This window comes from Empidonax traillii, unplaced genomic scaffold, assembly GCF_003031625.1.
Source record: "Empidonax traillii isolate 1590-97213 ecotype Southwest subspecies unplaced genomic scaffold, ASM303162v1 scaffold84:size2688230, whole genome shotgun sequence".
NCBI classification, from domain to species: domain Eukaryota; kingdom Metazoa; phylum Chordata; class Aves; order Passeriformes; family Tyrannidae; genus Empidonax; species Empidonax traillii.
The window spans coordinates 2,667,075-2,681,282 of NW_020955277.1; the positions used below are offsets into that span (position 1 = coordinate 2,667,075).

Here is a 14,208-nt window from a genome sequence, read left to right on the forward strand (position 1 = left end):
CAGAGATGTTCAGATTTTCCATCTTAGAAGCTGCCTGACTATATTTGCTCACTTGCCTTTTGAAAAAGTCTGCCATCAAAGGTTGATCTTATTTTAGCACATCAGAGTTTTGTTCCTCTGCTCGATGGGCCAAAGTTTAAGGCTAAAGACTCATGTGAAGGTGGCTGTATCTGTCGAGTAGGTAACTTAGATCTTTGGCCACAGTTCTTTGTAGGTATGGTTAGATTTCTTTGGGCCCAAACTGGTGTGTAGACACAGAGGCCATGTTTCCATCCCTCCTACTTTGCTTTTTTTATGTTTCTGAGCTGACTACTTCAGGGTTGACCAAAAGCTAAAGCAGGTTATTAGGGGAATTGTCCAAATGTTGTTTAAACACTGGCAAGCATGGGGCATCTACCTCCTCCCCAGGAAGCCTTTCCAGGGTCTGACCATGGAAATGGTTCCTAATGTCAAGTCCCTGCCTCCCCTGGCACAGCTTTGAACTGTCCCCACACACCTTCCACATGATTGTGCACTGGCATGAGCTAAGAAGGTGAACTATAAGCCAGCAGGTCACACAAATGACCCATTTAAAACAAAACATACAACAGATTTTACACTGAGCTACTGGTAAAGAACTTGGTACATTGCAGTACCAAGGCACCAGCCACTCAAGTGGCTTTTAGGAGAAAATAACTTTTGTTTTGATGAATATGGCTTATGTTTAGCTTTGTTCTCTATACCAAAACTAAATGGCTTCCTAGATTGCTTGGTCTCCTTCAACCCCACCTGTTGCATTGGAAGTTTAAGGGGATGAAATTTTACAGGTTGTGTTGCAGGAAGTTGGATTAGATTCACTATGATGTTCTGCGGTTTGAAAGCTTGTATAGAATCCTCTTGGAAGTGCTTTGGAGAGTACCCTGATCTTTCATTCCTGGAAACCCAGGTGCTGATTCAGGAAGGTATCAAAAATGTCTGTTTTGAGTCGTCACTGCTGTTTAGTAGAAATCTGAAGGATCAATCACATAAGTGGAGAGTTAGGCACATTAAGCTAAATTAAATAACTTTCAAAATTGTACTTAGAAAAACCCAACAGCTACAAAATACCAAAACAAAAACCCTGAACCCCAAGTCCAACAATCACAGCTTGCCCTTTGTCAAAGTCAATTGTCTGCTACTCCTTTTATCAGGTGGTTCCACTTATGATCCCAATACATAAATACTGCAGGATTTGCTACGAGTTGGTAAATATCGATTAAATATTGTGGGTTTTAATTGTGTCTGTGTGGTGTTTTTGCACTTTACTTCCTGGCTCATGCTTTAGATTTGTGATCGGTTCAATTTCTTAGCAGATTACAGCCTCTCAGATTGGTGTTGCTGCTTGACTTTACACTTTATTGGAGAAGGAGACAACTCTGTGGCATACAGGGAAAAGGGACAGTGAGTGGCAGACATCTGTGGCTGTGAGGAGCCTGAACTGACTAGCTGTAGTAACTGGTAAATGAGAGAAAGGTATTTCTCGAACCTGTGGCACAGTAAATGTAAGAGAGATAACAGGGAGGTGATTTGGAGACGTGGAGAGGTTGAAATGGACCAAAATTTTATAACAGGTAGTGAATTTCAATAAAGAAAAAGCCTGAAATTTTAAATTATTGTATGCCCAAAGGTGTATGTGGTAGAGTGAAAAGATATTTTGATTAAGATGTGTCGGAGCCAGACCAGAAGTTTTTGTATTTAGTCACTGGAAGGAAGCATTGATCAGTGTGTGTTGCATCCCTATCTATTCCATCCTGCTCTTCAGTATTTCTGTGTATGATTCTCCAAGGACCCATGATGGGAGATCTTTCCGAAGTCTAAATGACGTAAACATAAATTGTCACTTGACTTAGCAGGGAGGAAACATTTTCTCCTGCAGTCTTCACAGTAATAACTGGAAAGAATTCCCTGGCCATTACCTTCATTTTTGAGAACTCCTGGCAGGTGATTTGTCATTATCAGATGGTCTTGTGAACAGGACACTGATTCAGAGATTGGGGTTTCCATTCTCTGTTCTGTCACTTACCTCGTGAGTGAGCTCAGATGAATTGTTTTGCCTCAGTACATCAGCCACTCTAGCTGTAAAAGAGAGGTGATGATTCTCATGTCCCTTAAGACTTTTTACAGAAAAACCAGTATTCTTCATTATTCTTGTTGCTACTATCTATCTTCCCTGAGGTTTCTTTTCTCTAACATAACTGCAAATATCCAGTTTCATAACATTTGTTACACTTAATTCAAGTTAACTTGTAGTTTTGCTGTATAATTTAATGCTATCTTTTCACACCAGGATGATACAGCATGTATTTTCTGGAATAGGTGATATTATAGCCAGAGGGGAGTGCAAAAAGGAACCAACATAAATGACTGTCCCTGTGGTATGTTTATGCATATCCCCTTCTCCCACCCTTGCCCATTTTAGACATAACTCCTGTGTGTTAAATAATAAGTAATTCTGTACCAGATTCTCAAGTAAGTACAGGCTGAGCCACCTCATACAGTGCCTGTGTACCCCTGAGGATCTAGGTCTTTGTGTATTTTTCTACTGCCATTTGCTACAAAAAAATATTGCCACAGATCAGCACACAAAGTCCTCCTCTAATTTCCTTTTAAGTACTGCCTTCTAGCTCTTGCTTTCTTTGGTGCCTACAAAAATACTGACATCCACTAGGATACTAGGATACTAATGTGCTGAACTTCCTACTACCCAGAAATACATCTTTTTTTTTTTTTTTTTTTTTTTTCCCCCCTTTGGTTTGTTTGTTTGTTCATGTATTTTTCTGTTAATGCCCATTTCTTGTCTTCTCCCATGACACGATGACTTAGAACCCGAGTTATATTCCGTAAGAGGCATTTGAAGGTATTCAGCTTCCATTCTTGGAGATCAATGAAACAACTTGACTGATCCATGCTTTGTATTCTGTGAATGCACAGTCAGAGTTCTCTGGGTACAAGTTGAATGTTTATTATAACCTTGTACCATACGTTATATGTATAAAAGGCAAAGCCAAAAATCTTATAGATCCTAACAAAAACAGAAAACTCTGTGTTGGAGTAGAAGTTGAAAAGTGGCATTTAGCAAGATGTGGAATCAGGCTTAGCTTAGGAGGGTTGTAGAAGGCAGTACCTGATTCCACACAGATGGAGCAAGCAAAGCCAGACCTCATCTAGGGTAGAATCTAACAGGAAGGGGAAGGGCAACAAGAATGGTTTCTGTAGGCATATCCACAGCGGTAAGAGCAATAGCAAAAACGTTTGATGCCTGCTGAATGGGGCAGGAAATGTGGGGAGGATGATCAGGTTAGGGAATACTTAGACTGAATATACAGAAGTCCATGGGACCTGATGAGGTGCACACAAAAGGGCTGAGGGAGCTGGCTGATATCACTGCAAGGACAGTCTGTTGTCTTTGAAAGGTCATGATGGTCAGAGCAGGTTCCTGAGGACTGCAACAAAGCAAATGTTAATCCTGCCTTCGAGAAGGACAAGGAGGATCCAGGGAACTCCATACTGATCAGCCTTCCTCTGATTCCTGTGAATGTGATGGAGCAAATCCTTCTGGAAGTAATTTCCAAAAATAGTAAGAATAAGAAGTGATTGAGAGTAGTCAGCATTGACTTATGGAGGGGACACCATGCCTGACCAACCTAACAGACCTCTATAATTAAATCACTAACTTGGTAGATGAGGGGAGAGCGATGGCTGTTATGTTGACTTTTGCAGGGGTTTTGCCATTATCTTCCATAACATCCCCATGGAAAAACTGATGAGGTATGGGCTAGATAAACAGACAGTGAGGTGACCTATACCAGTGAGGTATTTACAATAAGTGAATGTGACTTTGCAATGAGTCTATTGCATTATATTCTGTGTCTTTTTGGCATTAATTATCATTAAGTTCTGTCCACTTACTTTCATGGGCAGTAGGTGTTTGGAAGTGCCTAGTGATGTATTACAGTTTGGGTAATTATTGTGTGTGCTAATGCAGTAATACATGTTCTACGTATGATGAAACAGTTCCCTCAATCTAGATAAATTTATTTTCTCCATGAATGGTTTGGCTTCTGCATCATAAGTTCCTAAAAACTATGCTAACTTTTACACTGAAGGATACCTCCCTGATATTAGAGTGTCTGCAAGGCTATGTTTTATAATTGGGAACTGAGTATTCAGTTGAAAAGGGATGTACATTATCAGATCACTCCTGAGAAAAGGAGATCCCTGGGATATGGGTATTCCATTAGTCACATAAAAACATGTAGAGGTGGTAAGAATTCTAGTTCTATGTAAGTAAGTTGTGATGAGTGCAAGCTGCGTGCATACTTAAAAATGGCTGAATTTTTTTGTGTGGATGACACGCACTGTGCATGTCATAAGTAGTTCTGCTTTGCCTTTTATTTTTCATGAGGATTTGAGAATATTCTTTCCAGAGAGATCTAAACAGAAAAAAAAGGTCTGTCATATTTCAAAATGGTGACCATAGCTTTTTATTTTTCCAGTGGTTTTGAGGACGCAGTAATATTGCAGAAGGTGCCCTACCTGAAAATAAGTGTTTTTTCCATTGTTGAAGGGAAGCTGTTATCAGACAAAATAATGGTTCATGAGAACATAGGGAATCATCATCTCAGTTGATAGCACCTGGACATTGTTCCTCCATGAAGACAAATGTTGTTATTCTTCTTCTGTATACAGATGATCTCTCGGATGATGGTTGTGAGGATCTCAAAAGCTCAGAAGAGAATACAGGGCAATTCATGGAGAGGTGTTGGTGAGGGAAGGGAGAATGGCAGAAGAAGGAAGAGAATGTGGTGAACCAAGACCTAGAAACTGAACCCCCAAAAATTCTGAAAGTTGCAGCCTACATATTTTTATGTTTTTTTTTAAGTAACATTGTAATACCATAAGTCTGTGCTGTTTTATTTTATTCTATGTCCATGTATTAAATTTGTAACAATTAAAGAATAGGTGACTTCTATATGAAAAATATAGCCAAATAAAAATTTGTTAAGGTGGAGTTAAAATTGAGAATATATATTGACAGAAAAACATTTGAGAAATTTTTGCTCTTTGTAATACGAGTTATTACAGAGTCTGGAATTTCAGAGTTAAGGTTGAAACACAAGCCAAACATGACAGAAAGACATTTGGGGAAAACACATCCAAACAAACTTGTTTCTGCTCAGTAGTCATCTAGAAATAGAAAGAAAAGGGCTAAAGCTAATAATTTTTGCTTACAAATATGTTTAATTAAGTTTAGATTGACGAGCACTACTTTTATACTAATCATAAGTATCACTCAAATGCTTATTTCCAAGAAGATTCATCTCCCTTGCTGGAGTGTTAGCAAAGGGAAAATTTCTTTAATGGCTTATTTTAGAAATCTGTCATATAATATTTTGTAGAACATCAGTCCTGGCAGGAGTGGAGGAGAGCTCCATTCTTCCTGTTACAATTGGAGTTATGACTCTTTTGAACTAGAAGTTTGGGCTGGCTGGTTTATTTGTTTGTCTGAATAGCTATAGCTGCTTGACATGGCAAATTACAGCAGTCAGGTCTATCTGCAGTGGTTTTGAAACCATGCTGACTGCAGCCTGAAGAGCAGTAAGGTATGGAGATACTTGAGGGCTTTAGAAAAATGGTAACTCATGCTCTGTCATTTAACTGTGCTGGAGCACTTGGAGAAACCCAGCTGAATTAGTGAAATGTGCACAGCAAGTTATGAACACGTGCACGTAATTACATCGTTCCCAAAACTCCTAGTCCCTGAATTCTTATTTCCACTTCACGGGGGATTGTGGGTGGGTGTTGTTTCATATGCAAGCAATCTTTGCTGTACTGAAACTATTTTTGTTTGCTATTAAGGTGGTAACAGATCAGGAGCAATCAAATGAGAGGTCTCCATCTGGGGGAGCATATTGAGTTCGTGTGTCCCCTGTGAGGCAGGCTGCATCTGCCAGGAAAGCACTGCTGTCTCCGCTTCAGTGAGCAGGGGCTCTTTTTCTTCCCAGGGCACTGAGTTCACACACTTGTGAAGGCTGGGAATCCAGGCGAGGAAAGAGAGTTCCCACTTTTCTTTTTAACACCAGAATATTAGGCCACAGTCATTTCTGTTTTATCCACAATGATGGAAAAAATCCATTTCCACATAGCAAGTCAAAGCAAAACACGTCAGCCTGAAAGCATGATTTGACAGGTCAGCTAAGCTGCCCTAACACTGAGCCTGTACCAAAAGCATCAGTTCCACTGAACCCATCTTTAACCCACCCCTCCTTGTGTCAGATGCAGCAATGTGGTCACAGGGTGGGTAATTTTGTCTAGCTGATTTGGTAGATAAGGTATCTGTTTCTTTCCATCAGCTGAACTGATTCTATGTGTAGCTTTACAGCCACCAGATTTGGCATGAATAAAATGGCAAGAGCATGAGACTGAGGTTGTGGGTTCAGGGACAGAAAGAGAACGACTGCCTCTTCAGAAGCCGTTAACTCCTAAAGCCAACATAGACACATCAAGTAAAAAATAAACCAAACTGGCAAATTTTTTATGGAAAAAAAAAAAGTCTAGCTCATAATATACAAGTGATGACTTAACTGTTGTTTAGCTTTGTGTTAAACAGGAGATCATACTAGAAGCAATCCCAGGGACCCCTGTCAGCTTATGTGTTGGTCAATGGAGAAGAGTACCCTTTTGTCCATCATGTTGTGGAATACTGCCTGTAAATTTTGCAGCAGAAAATACTGTTTTGTTGAAGTCAAAGTTCTTCATAGAAATGTATTGATTTTTTTAAAAAATTGTCAGAATTGAATGAAAAATTTGGTTTAGAAAAGGTCAAAGCATTTTCCTTTGACTATATCATCTTGACTTTCATATGTGGCAACAGAATGTCTCATCGTATAAATGACAGAGCCCTGTAAAATTTAAAACAGCAAAGCTCAAATAATTCCCTTTGATCTTATGGAGATAAATTAATAGATAGGAAAAGATTTTTGAGGGAGGGCATTTTATCTTGGGAAGTCTCAGCTTTTGCTCTGATTCACTTTAAAAGATTTGTCCAATGTCAGTTTGCTGGAATTGAAATTGTGAGTTTTTACACACGGTGCTGTGTCAGTAGGTATCTGGAGGTATGTCCCTTATACCAGGTAAGGTTATTTATATTTTTGTTACCTAGTAATGTCAGAACTCTATCATAGCATGAACTACAAAGTTCATCCTTGTAGACTACTTCCTAATTTTATTTACACGGTGATGTAAAGTTTGACATGTAAATCTATGATACAGTCTGGAACAATAGAAAACAACCTCAATCAGTCTAAACTAGGTTATGGAAATAGGCCACTTCATCTTTAGAAATCCTGATGGCAAATTATGTGGATGTTGTCCCAATGAAGGGGTGTTTCATGTTTTTAAAGTATTTTTAATTCCTCATTTAAAATTATGTTCCAGGAGCTGTGTGCTTTCTCACTTAGCTTTCGGAGCTGATCTTTCCTAAACGTCTTCTATAATCTACAAAATTTACCTCTGAGTTTTAATGTTTTACACTGTTCTGTCAGCAGAGAACATGCTCAGGTCAAGCACTCTTTGATGAGCTCATATCCTGCTGCCTTGGTCCTCTTGTCTCACTCCTCAGGAGCTAGAGAGGATGTTAATATGTTGGGCAATACTGTGGGCATAGTAATTTTATCAGTGTGTGATTAGACCTCCACGGTGTGCTGTAAATCCAAGATAGCTCTTGGCAGAGAAAATAGCTGTAATACAAGGATAAACATGAGCGAAAGTGCTCACAGTCTGAGTAATTTGCCCTCTAAGAAAGGCTTGAAGAATTTTTTAACCTAGTACAAGTTCTTAGAAGATATTTTGCATCATAGTGTTGAAAAGTCCCACCTAAACTATTGTGCTCTCACCTGTACAGTTTAGGAGGCTCTCTGTCCCAGGGGGTCTACAGTTTAAATGGATAGGCAGACAAAAGGATGAGAAGAAATGGAGGTATAGAACACTGTGCCATCAAATGAAGATTAATCAGGGTGCTATGGCAGTAGACTGGAATCCCAGTCTCACTCTCACCTGGGCCCTTGTGCTGAGGGATAATACTGAGTCTGACACCAATGGGATTATTTCTGATGAAGTTAGAAGAGCTGCAAACAGATAGACCTCTCATTAGGAATAGAAACCAATGTTGGTCTTGTCCTCTTAGTTTATTTGAAGTGAAATCACAGCTGTGGTAGAACCCTGTCCAGACTTGCATAGGTCCTGGCTATTGTGGATGCTCTCATACTCCAGAGAACAAAGGATTTTTCCACTTCTGCTTTTCTCCATTACCTAAGAAATGCACATGGCAAGAGAAGTTTTCTCATTTTATCACTTTGAAATTGTCAGTGGTATTTTAAATAAATTATTTTATCCAAGATGGCTATTTCAGAGCATCCTGCTGTCGGACGCCATCTGTTTGGTAAGCGTCATCATTTGTGACTTCTGCAGTGTGGGAACCAAATGTCAGACTGTCAAAGCGTTTTCTATCATGCTCTAATTCTAGCTGAACAGAAATCCTATTTATTCACTTTACTCAAGTAGTGTACAGTAGACTTTTAGGCTTTTTAGTCATGCTAGGATTACAGTCAAGTGAAAACCATGGTCTGTCTACAACCAAATTTCCTTAGAACAAGAATTTTTATAGAATTGAGGTACAAATTGGATCAAATGAGGCTGTCAACGCAAAGTCAGATATTTCCCAGTCGATCACTCCTAATTGTTAATATGCTAGTTAGATTCTTTTTTGAGAGTATTCTCAGTTGAATGAATTGTTCTTTCACATATAAAATCTGGTCTCTCCTGGTGGTTTAATGTTTTGTTGATGTATTCACAAACATAGTGTTGATCCAGCCATTTTAAAGAAAGCATTTTCCCTTGCTCAAAGTATTCCATCCCCCTAAAGCTGTAGGTCAGGATGTTATTTTTCACTCACTCCTGGGCCCAGTTCTCAAAGTTTTGGGCCTCTCCAGTTGAAAGTTCAGTAGCTGTGTTTTTGTTTCACTTCTCTTGATTTTCTGTTTATTTAAAATTCTGTGTATATCTCATGCTTATGAAATCTAAATTACCAGTTAAACTATGCAGCATGTGGGAAGAATATCAGTAAAGTTTCACTGAACAGTGCACAAAAATACTTTGGTTTCAGTTGGTGACACATCATTGTATCGTCAGCATCCTTTAAGCAGTGGTGGTCAGCCAGGTAATACTGTGATGTGCTATGGCTTTGTGTTGTAGAAAACCAAAACAACACCTAACGGTGTGGTGATTGTTTTTCATTTTTTTTTTTCTAGTTTATTTTAGTTTTCAAAATCTGTGTTGCAAATCAGACCTTTTTTTCTTTTTTTTTTTTTTTTTTTTTTCCTTTTCCCCTCTATACTCCCTTGGCTGAATTTCACAAAACAGATTAACAATCATCTTTTCTCAGGAAAATGCTGTGAATGGAGAGCATCTGTGGCTAGAGACAAATGTTTCTGGGGACCTCTGCTACCTGGGGGAGGAAAGCTGCCAAGTCAAATTCTCAGTGAGTTATTTTCAGATTTCTTTTTCTCTTTCTGACGTAACAAACCTGACTTCAGATTGATGCAGTGCTCAGTTGCTTGGGAGTTTGAATTGTTTTCCTATGTTCCAGGAGGAATACCAAAGGGGTAAAAGGCTGCTATAAAGACTTCATTGCTTGGGGAAAAAAGCCCAAAACAAATTTAAGTGACCCAGATTATTTGCACAGTGGGAGTGTATGTAATGAGCAGCTTTCTTAACATGGTAAGGGAAAAAAAGTTAGAATATCAAGATGTTCAGAAATGTTCAAAGCAACCAGTCTATTTTACACAAACATGTACACAAATATATCACTTATTGTAGTCTCTGAGAGTACGGTCTGATCAAATTTTTGTGATTTTAATCACTGCGAGGATTTGAACTGAATTTTCCAAACTCCTGAGTGCACTCACCAGCAATGAGTGAACTCATATTTGAGTGTTTGCCTCCTCCTATTCAAGACTATTCAAGATTAGCCATCTCCTGTTGAAGCTTTTCTGCTGTGCATGAAAAAGTTTCATGGGATTGATCTCAAACCCATGTGTCTCTCCTTTGACTGGTGAGTCACTGTTACACTTCCAGTCTCCTTCAGGGGCACTTCCCTCAGTGTTTCAGTTAAATTGCTTCACCAAAAGAGAGGACAAAAACCCAACCTCCTTTATTTTGGTATTTAGGAAGCCACCATCTTTTTGCTTTTGTTTTAAAAAATCCACACTTCAGAGCATTTAATTCAAATCCAAGCATTTTGGTTCACTAACCACCGCTAGTTTCTGGGGCACTTTGATCCAAAATATCAGTGCTTTCCACAGCACAAATTTAATATCCATCTCCTAAAACTTCTCAAGTGAAATGATTACTTTATGGCATATAGCACTAAGGCCAAACCTGAGAAAGCCAAACCTGAGAAGTTTATGCCTCCTTCAGAATACTGAGGCAAAGTCCCAACAAACTGCTGATTGTTGATAATCAAGGCAAATGTCACTGTGTGTTTGCCCTGCGCTTTCACTGGTGCTGAGGCACTAGGATTTGGTGAAAGCTGGAGACAGGATTTGTTTGGTTGAGTGGACCTTTGGCATGATGGTTCTGATGTTCTTAATAGAAGTTTGCCTTTCTGAAACCGAGTAACTAGTTCCTTATGATTTAGTTCATTGAAAGTAGAGTGGAAATTTAGTAATATGTTGCATATGATTTACAAGGCTGTGTCTTCTTGGTAAACACAGAGATAAAAAACATACTTGAAGTTATCAATTCCCAAAACATGTGAAAGCTTAGCCTGCTATACAACGTAATGGTTCTTCAGGTGAAACGTTATAACACCCCTCCACATACATGTGAACACGTACAGTTAGGGTGTATCTGGATAACTTTGAGAATCAGTGAAATTGTTATAATTATTCCATAATGTGAGCTGAAGCTGTGTTCCCTGTTCCTTCTTGAGCTTATTTAAAATAATTTGAAAATTCTAAAGAAATAATTTATTAGAGATCTAAATGGACATGAATAAATTGAACATAAAAATCTGAATAAATCGCAACTTACTGTGTATTTATAAATCTTCTGTCCCTAAAGCACAAGTCTGTAAGTTAAATTTCTATGAAAATTAATTCCATCTGGTTAATTAATTTGAGTTTGTGGAAGTAAAATAAGTTAATATATTTTCTCTTCTGGATGCATTCTTTTGCCTTTGATATGCCTTGGCCCAGGAGAATCAATGGAAATTATTTTAAAAGCCCTACTGAAATTAATAAAACTAACCAGCATAATTGAGAATTTTGTCCCTGCTGTAACATATCATAAGCATTTAACAACATTCTCTGAGAATTTTATCATTCTCTGCTAAATGACCCAAGTACCCACATATTTTTCTTCAAGTCAGTGGCCAGGCCTATCAAATTAAATATAATATGATAAGCATGAAGTGACCTACTCTTGTGAACTGATTGGAGTTCTCTGATTTGTATGTATATGTATAATTTTTCACGTCTTTTCACTGGCTCTGCTCATCGTCTTCATAGTGATGCTCTGCAGTGTTAACAACCTGATCTGCTACCCAAAGGAAAACTTTTACTTCTAGTTCACAAGCTGGAGTACTGTGGCTTTTTCACAAAGTTCAGTTTTTAACTGGAAGAGCTTCAGACCTATTTATTTATTGATTTCCTCACTTTTCGGTACACAGCACAGTTGAGAGCACCGAGAGAGCAAAAAAAAAAAAAAAAAAAAAAAAGTATGTTGCATAAGGAGAGAAACATCTCTTGTTTCACAGCTAACTTTCTTTTCCTCTCCTGGGAATACCGCACCTCCGTGTACACGTTTCCCTTTCCTCTTGCAGAAATCTGCTCTGCGGAGGAAGTGTGCTGCCTGCAAGATCGTGGTCCACAACGCGTGCATGGAGCAGTTAGAGAAGGTAAGACATTGCCATCTTCTGGAGCCTGCCATAGCCAACACTCTTTTAATTCTTTTTCTGAGTTTTCAGCCTGGAAAACACTATATGCCATATTAAGTTTTCGAAGCTGTTTTAACAATGCACTTTTTTAAAAAAAGTTGACTTAAAATTCTAGCTTTTCTTTTTTTTTTTTTTTTTTTGTTAAAGTGTATTTCTTTGAACCTCCCGAACCATAAAACCCCCCAAAACAACAAAATCAGGAAACAAACCACGAACAAAAATTGCAGAATGTTTTCACAGTTTTAGTGTTTAAAAAATAAATTACCCCTACTACTAGATTAAAATTGAAGCTAGAAAATTGAGCATCCTGTCATGTACAAAATTGGCCTTTCAGAATTTCCCAGCTAAAGCCAGCATAATTTATTGTATGACAGCTATATTTATTATGAGCAATGCTGCATAAGATGCTACTGTAAACATTTTCCCCTGTATTTACTAGATTATAGTGTTTACTCTTCAAAACTTCTGAAATTAAGTTCTTGTCTGTTAAATGGAAAACATCAACCCTTTCCTTTATAGTGTCATTATTTCTGTTACCATCTCTCCTGCTTCTCATTTCCTTTAAGGATCCGTCATTACACCCAAGCATCTATAGAATATCTATCACTGACTTCAGTCTTCCCATCAGCGATTTGTCTTCATTATGACTAACTGGAAATGGTCTAAAGAAATCTCCCCACACCATTTTCATTCCTGGTGTGATATGTGTAAAGAAATATGTGTGGGAATTTCCCCATTGCTTTCGTTAGAGATTCGTTTTCACTCCTATATGTTTAGCTATGTTGTTCTTAATAAAAGAAATTGATGCATAACAAATTTATAGCAGCAACTCTTTGGAAAGGGTTTTTTCCTTTCCAAGTGCTTGGACTCATGTTGACAAATGCCACAGTGATTGCCATAATACTAAGTTGGAGAGGTACCACTTCCACCCCTGATGCTTTTATCTACAGTCAAATTAGCATTAGCACATGCTTTCAGCACAAAATGTTACCAGTGAATTTTTCATGACTTCCTCCATCAGCAGCAGTGCTGAGTCTCCATAGCCCAGTGAGCTGGTGGCATTGCCAGCCAGAGTAAATGAGCACTTAGATAAAACCCAAAGAGAAGTTGAGCTTGTTTATGACATTTTGGAGAACATGAAATCCACTTCTTGGCAGAGGGTTGTTATAAAGTCTGCATCCCTCTTAAACTCTGTGGAGTTTAAAACTGGTACATGAGTCTTATTCTTGGCCCTTTCTGCAAAGGTGCAAGTCGTAAGCAAAATAAATATAAATATAAGTGAGTGTCTTTCCAGCCTGCCATGACTGAGCAATGAAACAGCAAATTGCAATTCCAGGTGAAGAGCAATGAAAGAAGAATAATATAACAATGTCTTTAATTTCTTTTTAAGTAATAGGCATTTTGTTTACTGCTTTTTTTAAAGGCTTTTTTTTTTTTCTCCCTAGAGCTATTATTTTGAAGGCCATTATTAAATGAGGGAAGAACTTATTTATCTGGGGAGAGTTGTATTGCAATTTGGAGAAACTTGATCCTTCTACCTTCGTAACAGGAGCATAACTGTGCATTATTCCTAAATGTTTTATTCTTTGAAGGATGGTCAACTTAAGCTTGAATCTATTTCGTCTAGTACATCCTTACTTCATGTATCCTTCGGTCTTTTCCAAGGCCTCTCTCTTCTTAAGTATATTTTTTTTCCTCCTACCTCCCCTCCATTCTATTCTTACTTCTATTGGTTTTCTTTTCTCAAAACTTTTCCTTCCTTTATATAGGACTTCTTTCTTGTTTAATAAATGCTTTTTTTTTCTCTCCACCTTTCTAAAAATGTTTTCCATTCATGGAAGCTCCCGTTGTCCTCTTTGTCTTTCCCATCTGAAGCTGGCAATACCACTGCACGAGGCAGTGCAATGCTCCCCAAATGGTTTGTGGTTGGGGAGGTGGATGAAAACATCCTGATCTAATGAAAAGGTAGAAATTTATGGTAATTTGCATGGTTCTTTATCTGAATGATGATTTCTCTACAGATTTTGTTTATGAAGACATAAAGATGGGATGTGCAAAAAGGTCTCACAGAGTTAGATTTCTAGCATCTACTAACTTTTGAGATCTCAGCTGAAGTTTGCATTTGTTTGCAAATGGTCTTTAGAAAAACAAAACAGAAGCAGCTTCCTTCTAGAGGGAGGAGGTGGTTTCAATAG

General features: G+C 38.2%; 1 protein-coding gene across 1 annotated transcript in view; it reads left to right on the forward strand.

Annotated features, from left to right (window-relative positions):
- The window catches only part of LOC114056144 (diacylglycerol kinase iota-like), a gene marked incomplete at its 3' end in the record, with an annotated part of 95,653 nt that overhangs the window by 79,386 nt on the left and 2,059 nt on the right, over nucleotides 1-14,208 (forward strand). Inside the window, exons 3-4 of the mRNA XM_027881123.1 lie at nucleotides 9,461-9,556; nucleotides 11,900-11,974. Of these exons, the coding sequence (XP_027736924.1) occupies nucleotides 9,461-9,556; nucleotides 11,900-11,974 (171 nt within the window). The remainder of the gene's footprint in view (nucleotides 1-9,460; nucleotides 9,557-11,899; nucleotides 11,975-14,208) is intronic.